The sequence below is a fragment of the Aplysia californica genome, unplaced genomic scaffold, assembly GCF_000002075.1.
Source record: "Aplysia californica isolate F4 #8 unplaced genomic scaffold, AplCal3.0 scaffold00150, whole genome shotgun sequence".
Classification (NCBI taxonomy): domain Eukaryota; kingdom Metazoa; phylum Mollusca; class Gastropoda; order Aplysiida; family Aplysiidae; genus Aplysia; species Aplysia californica.
Genome location: NW_004797420.1, coordinates 1,332,283 through 1,343,635, shown reverse-complemented (window position 1 = coordinate 1,343,635; position 11,353 = coordinate 1,332,283). Strand labels below are relative to the sequence as shown.

Here is an 11,353-nt window from a genome sequence, read left to right as displayed (position 1 = left end):
ATGGAAAACAAACTCCGTAATGGGGTCCTAGCTCCTACTGCATGACAACGCCCCTGCGCACAGGGCGCAACAAACAGTCCAGACAGCAGAACAGTGCGGCTTTGAAATCCTGCCACACCCAGCTTGTTCACCAGACCTAACCCCTTCAGACTTTTTTCTGTTTCCTAATCTTGAAAAATCACTGAAAGGGTGTCATTTCCATGACTACGAGGATGCCATTGAAGCTGTGGAAGACTAGTTAGGGGCCCATTCTGGGTAATTTTTTTTTCTCAAGGACTTTTGAAGGTCAAAGAGAGGAGGCAGAAATGGATTACTCTGCATGGTGACTATGTAGAGAAATGAACGTATGTGTGTCTAGTTACAAAGCTCTATCTTTATTCCATCATAATTAGACCAAAGACTTCTTGAACCCCCCTCGTAATGTATCAGAGGTAATTTTGCGTTAGATATTTGTTTGACATTTTCCCTCAACCAAGTAAAACAAAGAACTATAGATGTTTTCCCTGTCAAGAAATCTAAGACCTGCGGCTGTATGGAGAATAGTTAAAGTTGGTTGTGCTAAACAATAGATTCTGTCAAAACATGACTGATAATGATTTCAACTCTCTTGAGACTAGAGGTGGGGCACTTCTCTGAAATGTTCTTAATAGTCCACTTTGATTTCTTTGCAGAAACCCATGATGAAGACTATTATGTGGAAATAGGTGAGTCCTTCTTGCAGTCTTTTATAATTAAATTGAGTTGTCTAGATTCTGTTAAAGATTTAAGTGTTTGTTCAAATTGATTTTACTCAAAACTTTCCAAACAAGTATTATTCAATTTCATGCTAACTGTGAACCATAAATGAGTTTTTGAAAAGATAATCAGCCACATGCAAGTCTGTATAAGCTTTACAGTGGTTTCTTTTAACTTGATCTTTGTAGTAAGTTCAGGATACTGAGATCCTACGGTAGGCCTAGTTTCTACCAGTTTTATGATGTTTATCTCTCTTTTTCTGAGCCATGTTTACAGTTTGCTAACTAAGTTGTGTGTACTAACAAAATAGAGGATTCATTATCTAAAGAAAGAGAAAATACGTAGCATTGAAATATTCCGTGACATATTGGCATGTATGTTATTGCCATTGAAGAGTTAGTAAAAGATAAAATGAGATAATGCGAAATCAAGTAATGAAGCACTTTTTACAAACCTTTTGAATTTCCTTATGCAAGTGAATAGAAAGAAGCTCAAACTCTTGGGCTTTCATCTTCTCAATAGTGACATGAGTTATTACCATGATTTAAAGTATGTTAGAAAAATGTTCATATATGTTTTGCAACACAATGGAATCAGGCACTCCTCGGTTTTTTGGCATAGAGAGGTATTGCTATCATCTTGAAGCTTGTTCATTAGACTAACTGTTAATTTTTTAAAAACATGTGTATCTTGAATAGAAGTCATCTGGTGTCACAGGAAAAGTTAGTTTGAAAATGGCCACCATAGTTTGATGATTACCAAAGCTTGAGGGTCCTTGTAAACTGCAAATTTATATTTTTCATGCCTTTGATCAGTGTTTTAATGTAAATTCCACGTAGAAATGTGTTTGTAGATGGATATAAAAGGTATTGCGCCCCCCCCCCCCCCCCAAATGAAATAAAACATTGATAATAATTGTCCGACAGGCCAAAGTACATGATGATTTCTTTGATTTAATTATTTTGATGAGCGCCTGATTTTACCACAACGCTACACATGTATAAAATTATTCTTATTGAGAGAAAAAAAATATTTGGTGATTTAATGGCTTCTGCAACAAAAACTTTATCACTATCTTGAAAAAAAAACAACTTAGAGATGAGCTTTGCCCATTCTTTGCTTGTCTGATGGTTTATTAAATCAGTGTATCTTTTTATCTTTTCGTCTGTCAGTTTTTCAGTTTCCTCTAGCATCAAAGCAACAGACTCTGCTATTCCACTGCTTACTTCTTCTTTTTCAGTTAAGTCTCTTTGTTAGATCATTATAATAACATCGATATCTGCCCATAAACGAATATATCCCTGAAGAGATCCCCTCGAGTACTTCTGTGTCGACCCGTGGAAACTTAACATCCCTTCACATACAAAACAGCATCTGTGGCATGAGTAGAAAGGACTCACAGACCTGTCTAGAAAGAAGAGCTCTTGCATCCGAACTCCTTGACAAGTGCTTTCCTATGAATCTATGGACATGAATCTACACAGATGGATCGGCTGAGGATGCAGTTCAGAATGAAGTGGTAGTAATATACTTCCAGTCTCCGACAGGAGAGGAAGTTTAAGAAAGCCTTGCAGTTGTCCTCTGCACTACTAACTACAACAAAGCTGAAATAGTTATTATGAAAACTGCAGCCAGTCTAGTCAAATCTGGCCCATATGTTCCTCTCCCAATGTGGCCCACCTCACAGACGCTCTTTCCGTACTATATGCCATTAAAACCAAACAGAGACAGGGAGCTAAATGACCTGACAATAAAAATTGCAAGCCTTTGCAAAAAACACACAGTTGTGCTGCAGTGGATACCATCTCATTCTCAGTGTAACTTGTTTGGGAATGAAATTGCTGATTTTATAGCAAAAAAGGGTCTCAATCAGAGCAACCTGCTAAAAGGACGAGCCTTTCAGAGGCCAAAACCATCTTCAAAAGGGGGCTACAAGCTAAGCGGAAAGAACAACACCAACAACACTACTACCAGGCTGACCCCTACTACCTCCTTAATCATCATGAGCAGACCGACTGAAACACCACCTCTACATGAAATTCAAGATCAGAAATTCAGAGCAATGTCAGTGCAGAACGGGCGCTCAAAAAGGGAACCATTTGCTGCAAACCTTCCCGATGCTCGAGGGGCTTAGAAAGAAATATTGGCTCAACCATGGGCAGAGAGACCCAAAATCTATTGGGGCTTGGAGGGCCAGCAGTCTTTGCACTAGAGACAGGGATGTCCATTAAAAGATGAAGGAGAAAAAGAAGAAGTGATCGTTATACTGATACCCTTGTTAATATTTTTATGTTTTCCATATAATAAAAGAGAATTTTCCTGAACAGTTTTTATTCCTATACTTAATGTGATTTGCTATTATTATGTTTCAGATTCTCAAGACTGTTACGTCACTCCTGGTATGTTGCTGTTTGACTGAATCCACCATTTGCTGTCCCAAGAGTAGCTGGACTTAAAAAAGAGTGTTTGGTTGTTTTCATTTTAATGTTAAACAGTGGGGGCATTTGAGTGGTGTATGGTTACAAAACTCTACTTGGAATCTGAAATCATTACTCAAAAGCTCACAAATATTTTTTAAAACCACTTTTGGCCTCAAACTCACTAAGATCTGTGTCCTCTAAGAAATGAAAGATAATAATCATATGATGCGTCATATCGTCGGCCTTGTGATAAAACCGACTAACCCACAAAATATCAAAAAACTTTTTATTGGCCCTATCCATAGTAAATTGTCCATTTCAAATACTCACTCAAAGATAGGTCTGAATTTTGCCTAAAAATGTCTTTAAAACATTAGAAATAAAACCATATGACCCGGCACCCATCGGATTTTAGCCCGATAATTCCGACTACCCACCTGCGAAGGAGGGAATGAGGGTCGGCTTCGACTCGTCTACGGACTTTGTTTGACATCAGATTCAGACCTTTGATAGTCAAGAATTCGCTCACGTAACCGTGGGAGCTCTCCTAAAAGGAATATTTGTATATTTCTTGTTGGTTTCATTGGGGAGTTAAATAGACCTGGTTGCTTCCTCTTTTTACTTCATTTTTAATGCTGTTGATAATGCTATTAATGACTAGAATTCCCCACTGTTCCCACTGAACTGTTTATCTCTTGACAATGCCAGTATTTAAAAAGCATCTTTTTGGATTTTGTTTTATATGACACTATTTTTTCTGTCCACGTGTTCTTCCTTATTTTTGTACTGGAAAGTCACCAAATTGTGAAGGCATTTTCCCCAATTCGGACTACTGTCTCTTCTCCTAATCATTTTTTTTCTTCACAATTGAATGGACGAAGTCAAAAGCATTTAATTCTTTACTAACTCACTCAGAAAAAACAAATGTGGGACCTGTCCAGCTCACCACCTGCCCCCAAAGATCATTGTTGTTTTAAGTGCTTCTTCTTTTTTTCACTTGCAGTGTTTATTGCAGTCATCTTCTAAAATGTCTTTCGACTTTCTTTTATAGTTCATTTCGTTTGTCTTTTGTATAGATTATTTTCTCAGTGTCATATAATGCTCTATCCTTATATCAGACCTTAATTTACATAATGTTATAACATTCCATCAGAGGATGCCACTCTTGTTTGGTCACCTCTGACCCTCAGCGCAATGGAATAACGTGACTAGGTTAATGTCACGTCAGTCACCGATGATCTCTGCAAAAAGGACACAGGATGAAAACGATTGGAAGGGTAACAAAAGGAAGAGGTTGAAAGAGCTGGGAATGCCTCTACATAATATGTCAAGACAAAAAGCGAGCAGGCTGTGAACCTAACGTCCTTTTCAGTTGTAAACTGGTTTATACAAAATCCAATGACTTCACTGATCACTCTCTTGGAAGGAAAAGAGAGCGTAGGTATATGCCATGATAAACAGGATAGACAAAAAGAGATCTTACACAGCAAGTGAAAACCCAAGAAGAAATCACACCCTTCAATATCACTTAAAAAGAGGCAACGCTTAAAGAATTCCTATTTGTAAAACAATCTTCATGAACAATACAGGCCTGACCCACTGGTTTATTTAAAGTGTCTTCTCCGAAGAAAAAAAAAAAAGTCCCCCAAGAACACATCATGCCCACCACGAGAGAGCCAAGGATGACAAGTTGTTTCATAAGGAGGAATTTTTCGACAATCCTGCCTCCAGATGACAATCCAGAGCACGTCAGATGTGCATAGAGTATACGTGGAGAAATGTGAAGAGAGGCAGAAAAAAACATTGAGCTATCAAATGTTCAGCCAAAAGCTCAAGAAAAACAATTGAGGTTTACTTTCAACCGAGAGAGACCTGTGCGACATTTGCACCAGCTTCGAATCTGGAAACCTCACAGAAACAAAATACACAGCTCATGAAATATGAACATGATTAAAGCTGCATCTCGAGCAGAGAAGGAGAAGGAAAGGGAGGCTGCACTGAACCCAGAAAACAAAGAGTGTGTCCTTTGTATGGGGATCCAGTGCGTCCTCCTGGTACCATCACTAAAGACACCCGCCTAATGTTATAAACCAAACTGGCTGTACCCAATTTTACGATTTACAATCTCGCCACTAGAGACGCCAGATGATATGTCTGAGATGAAAGTGAAGGTGGTCTGAGCTCAGTCTTCATCATGTCTGACTCACTATCTGAGATCGCAAGCGACTTACTTCAACCACTTCATCATCTACAGTGATGGGTGCAACTGCCAAAACAGAAATACCACCCTGGTGAGTGAGATGGCCTCGCTGGCCAAAGAGCTTGACATCACAGTTGAGTAGAAATTCTCACCAAAGGCCATACCCAAATGTTGGTGGATTCAGTCTATGGCACTATTGAGCGATTGCTAAAAAAACACAACTGAATTACATCTCAGTAGACTATGTGAACATCATGCTCAAAGCCAGACGAATCCCCAGGTCCTATGAAGTTATGTACGTGGACCACAGCTTTCTCAAAGATTTGCCAAAGGTCAGCGAGTACAAAACAATCCGCCCAGGGAGTAAAGCAGGTGATCTTACTGTCACTGACTTGCAGGCATCAAAGTACACTCCAGTCTTTAAAATTTAGTACAAGCTGAACTTTGATGATGAATGGCAGGTGCTGCAAGAACCAAGAAAGCTGAACATCCTGTGCACAACAGTTACTGCTGGACCTCTCTACAAATACAGTGAAGATAGCTGCCAGGCAGTATAAGCATCTACAGGAGTTGAAGGCTGTCGTACCACAATGCTACCACTATTGCTATGAAACTTTGCCTCATTAAGAAGCTTTGAAAACGAACAAGTCAAATTCGAATATTGCAGAGTCTTGGTGACTTTTTGTCGTTTTGTCAAACCATTGCTGAGGTAGCGGAGCTTTTGTGTGTCTTTCTGCTTTCATTTCTTTTTTAGTATTACTTTTTCCAGGCCTTTGAATGACCTGCCAGTGCCAATAGTACCGTGTCAGACACTGTCATAAATTCTAAAGGCCTGCTGCTGCTGCTACTACTGTTGTTGTTGTTGTTGTTGTTGTTGTTGTTGTTGTTGCTTTTTTGTTGTTGTTGTTGTTGTAGCTGCTTTCCCTTAACCTGCAAACTTCCAGTTCTTCTACTTCAAATGTAGTTAATAGACCCATTGCTGTGTTCTGCTTCTTCTATTTCTAGTTAATATTCAACTTTGTGACCGCTGTTTTTGCCCAAAAAGACCCCATAGCACTGAAATGACAGCAGCTGATAGTATGGTCGTAGTGATAGAATCGTCCTCCTCCTCTTCCTTCTTTTTCTATTTCTTACTCCTCCTCCTCCTTTTCCTCTTTCTCCTTATCCTTCTCCTCTTCCTCCACTTCCCTTTCTTTTTCTTCTTCCCTTCCTCCTACTCCTCTCCCCCCTCTCCTCCCCCTCCTCCTCCTCCTCCTCCCCCTCCTCCTCCTCCTCCTCCTCCTCCTCCTCCTCCTCCTCCTCCTCCTCCTCCTCCTCCTCCTCCTCCTCCTTCTCCTCCTCCTCCTCCTCCTCCTCCCCCTCCTCCCCCTCCTTCCCCTCTCCTCCTCCTCCTTCTCCTCCTCCTCCTGTTACATGTAACACAAAAGATCATGACGATTGAAACAACAGATCGAATACGTTACCAGCAAGTGCGGCGTAGCTGCACTCAAGGCCAGCAGTGGCTTCCTGATAAAACCGGCCAACCCACAAAATTGTGGGTTGGTCGGTTTTATCCGTAAAAATTTGAGCGACGTAATCGTCCATCCCACGCAGTTTCATTAAAAGCGATTTTTTAAGAAAAAAAGGTCTATAGTTTTTCGGTAAAGTGTTTTTATATGTGTTTAAAGCATTGATTTATCGTTTGATACCTTTGTTTTGAAATAAAACAGTCTATTCCTTCTCCTGTAAAATTTACCCGACTGGGGTTAGTTGGTTTTATCACAAGGCCGACGATATGCTGGTATATATAGTCAAGTGGTAGTCTATGTTGTTTTATTTTAATCAAGCATATCATGTAGAAAATAAAGAAGAAAGTACACAACATGTGCTTGAGTTTTGGATAATGTGTTGAAGTAGATGCTTTGCTAAGAAATGTGGATAGTCAGTTAAAATTTCCTGCTTTAAATTTTCCACTTGCTAAGATGCCAAAAATGAAGTTAATTTCTAAAAATCAAACTTAGTGAGGCCGCCTATTTAAGTGTGAAGACTTAACAATTAACGAAGTTCTTTTGACATGCTCTCATGACTTTTCTCTTTTCTCAGATATAGAGCTTGTTGGTGGAGCAATGGGATCCCGCGGTCAGGCAGAGCTCATTGCGATCCAGGATGAGGTGAAGAGAGGGAACTTTAATGTGGAAGAAGCTGAACGTCTATTTTCAGCATGGAAAGATAGATATAAAATGGGAAACACTGCCAGTTTTAAGACCAAACAGGTATGGTACTGATTTGAACTATTATCTGTTCAGGGACAAGTTTTTTTCTCGATTGTAAAAGTTAAAAAATGCTGATTTATAGTCATGTTTCCCTTTCTTTCCAACTTAAATTTACACTACTTTAAAAAATTTCTCTTGGCTGTCTGTTCATTTGACCTGACTGTTTCAGACCGGGGTGATTGTTACATGTATGCTGTATCATTCTACTGATTGGGAAGTATGCATTTGCAGCTTTATCAATAAAGAAAAACTAGATAAACACTTTCAAAACCACCCAGTGTGCAGAGCACAAAACCATTTTCCCCACGTAACAGGAAGAAAATGGAGTAGGCCTACATCACATACCTGTATCTCAACAAAAATGCCCTTATCATTGTGAAATTTTCAGCAGATTGAGAAAATTGAATGTTCTTCAAAACAAGGAATCCAAATCAGAACTAAAAACATTAGGTCTAGCACATTCATAACCGGTATTCGTATCATGTTGTTAGTTTAAAGCAGCACTCATGCAAGGTCCATGTTGCTCCAATTGTTGTAAACTAACTGATTTTACTCTCAAAGGCCACACAAACCATTCTGAAAGGAAGTTATAACTTTAACAAGTGTGCATGTTTAAAATGAGATCATTCCTACAATGTTTTTGTTGAGACACTGTTGCCTATCAATGTCTTGTGGGGGAAAGAAATGGCTTCATTCTGTTACTGACTCGCTCTCAGCATCCCATTGGGAAAAAGTGTTAAATTAGATCCACTTTTCCAATGTGTAGAATTAAACCTACAATTCCTCTCAAGGTTAATCCTTCATATGACGGTTACACTTAAGAAATGCTTTTTTTCCTGGTTTGAGTGTTAAATTTGCTGTCTTCTTCTGTCTATAGCTGAATACTATAACAAGACTAATGCGACCCAAACCCCTCTCTATCTGTGATTAGATCAATGGCAAGCTATGCAACATGGGCTTCATGAGCCCTGTTAGTTATGAAATTATTTCAGACTTGATAGAAAATGGTATAACACAAACACAGGCCGTAGTGAGTGACATGTGGAAAAGAAGAACATTTGAAAAAGAGGGTACAAGAGCAGACTTTGCCTTGGATACAAGGGTGAGGTTGCTATGGTGAACAGGGCAATGAAGATGGGTGTGGATATGATTACAAGAGTGAGCATGGCTATGGCTACAAGGCTTGAGGGTTTGTGTTGCTTTGCATTCAAGGGTGAGCATGGCTGTTGGTTGAAACAAGATGGGCATATACTTGCCTATTGAGATTATTAGGGGGAAAGGTAAACCCCAATCACCTCTCTTGGACTATTGGTAGGATAAATGTCATGCAATTTTATTTGTTTGTCTTGCAACCATATATCAAGTTTTTATTACTTATATATAGTATAACAAGTCTTTACAAGATTTATTGTTTGTGAAAATGGCCTTAGAAAGTGTTTTTTGTGTGTACCCTTTGACTATCCCATTCCACTGAATGCTTCCCACTTTTACACCTGTTTTAATCTGAAACCTACCCAAAGCCAAATGTAAAAAAAAATCCTTTGCAATTCAGCTTTTTACAGGTTCAAACGCATCGTTTTTTCTTAATTGATAAGTCTCTAAGAAATGTTAACAATTTTTTCTCCTTTACGTTGACTGATGTTTCTGACTTGCTCCTTATCTGCCTCTTCTATTATTTTATTAATCTTTATCCCTGTCTGCCTGTCTGTCTGTCTGTCTGTCTGTCTGTCTGTCTGTCTGTCTGTCTGTCTGTCTGTCTGTCTGTCTGTCTGTCTGTCTGTCTGTCTGTCTCTCTCTCTCTCTCTCTCTCTCTCTCTCTCTCTCTCTCTCTCTCTCTCTCTCTCTCTCTCTCTCTCTCTCTCTTTCTCTCTCTCTCTCTTTCACTGACTCTCTCTCTCCCTGTTTCTCTCTCCAACTCTGTCATTCTTTCTTTCACTGACTCTCTCTGTCCACCTTTTTCATTCCCTCTCGTTCTCCCACTCTCACTCCCTCTCTCACTGACACACACACTTTCACTTTCTCTTTCTTCCCCCCCCCCTCTCTCTCTCTCTCTCTCTCTCTCTCTCTCTCTCTCTCTCTCTCTCTCTCTCTCTCATATATCTCCATCTGTCTCAGTACACTGTGTACAATAATGTAACATTATCTCTGGGGAAACAGGAAGGACTGCTCAAACTGCAGGCAGAGTTCCCAAATACTATCCAGACTATAAAAAATGCACGGCAGAAAAATGAGCCGAAAAAGAAGGGAAAACTCAGCAGTAGCAGCATTGGTTCTGGAGGCAAAGACAACGAATCTGGCAGCACTGTCTCTCACCTGGCCGTCCTAATTGGCGTAGGTGGTTTTTTTTAATGAGTAGTTACTTAGTGACTCATATAATTAATATAGTCAATACAATCTTATGTAACCTTTCTGACCTTTCTGAAAACCAGAGGCCTTGAAATCTTATACAGAGCACTCCAATTTTCTGTGGAATGACTCAGGCATGTCATTCAACTGTGTCAGCTTCCATTTATGTGTGTCAACCTGAGTTTGTTTCCATAACAACACAAACTAGCTTTCATTGTAACATGAACTAGCATTTATTTTAACATGAACTAACTTCTTTTACAACATGAACTGGCTTTTATTATAACGTATGAGCTCATTTTTATTATAACATGAACTAGCTTCTATTACAACTTGAGCTAATTTGTATTACTCACATAATTACAACATGATCTAACTTCTATCTTCTATTACAACATGAACCTGATTCTTTTACAATATGTGAGACAGTGTGGTCAAATCAGGCACTCGTCAAAGTACAGAAATCAGAGAAACAGACATTTTTCCTCCAGTTAGGAAAATTTTATAGAATTTTTATTTTTGGCTCAACTTCTTTTATCTTCAAATAAAAATACATTTTCATTTGAACTTTACGGGAAAAAATTGATTAAAGGCACAAAATATGTCATTCTTCAGTTTTCAAGGACTCTTTAGCTATTAGGGGTACCAAACTTTGGCTCCCATTTTCTTGCTAATTTTACCACTGACACCAGGCAATCCTATTTCCTTCAATCGCAAATATTTGGAGTTCAATTTAAGATAGATGTACATCTATTTCATTGAAAGCAAGGCACATAAATCAATTTTAAGATGATACCAATAACTCCATGTGCCCTTACTATTACTACATGAACTAGATTCTATTACAACATGAACTAGATTTTATTACAACATGAACTAGATTCTTTTACAACATGAACTAGATTCTTTTACAATATGAACTAGATTTTGTCCTTTTTTCCCTTACTATTTTGTAAACGCTGAAAGTCTTATAACAATTTTCAGCATCTGGAAAAATTATAGTTTGTTGTGACAAGTGATGTGAATGGCTTCAAAAGATTTCTCATTCCTTTATCTTCTCATGTCATGATTTCAAATAAAATCGTTTGAATTTTACCCCAGTAGAGTGAAATGTTTTAAGTCATGTGACGCATCAAGCTGATTTTTTTTTCAGAGCCAACAAGAAGATAAGGCTATGCCACATGCATTCATGCCATTCATTTGTTATGGAGGGGAGACCCAAAAAGCAAATTACTACCCTAAAAAGCAAATTACTTAGTGGGATAAAAGGATTTATTATATCTGCATACCACTTGCATAACTGATTAACCTAATTTTGGAAATATAGAATATTACGCTTGTTAAAAAGAATAAGATGTGCTTAATTGTATTATCTTCCTGAGTTTTGTTTTTTCTTTATT

General features: G+C 38.6%; 1 protein-coding gene across 1 annotated transcript in view; it reads left to right on the top strand.

Moving 5' to 3' along the window:
• The window catches only part of LOC101864613 (phosphoinositide 3-kinase adapter protein 1), a gene marked incomplete at its 5' end in the record, with an annotated part of 40,207 nt that overhangs the window by 16,487 nt on the left and 12,367 nt on the right, over positions 1-11,353 (top strand). Inside the window, 4 exon segments of the mRNA XM_005097258.3 lie at positions 672-704; positions 3,108-3,134; positions 7,438-7,607; positions 9,765-9,938. Coding sequence (XP_005097315.3) covers positions 672-704; positions 3,108-3,134; positions 7,438-7,607; positions 9,765-9,938 — 404 coding nt within the window.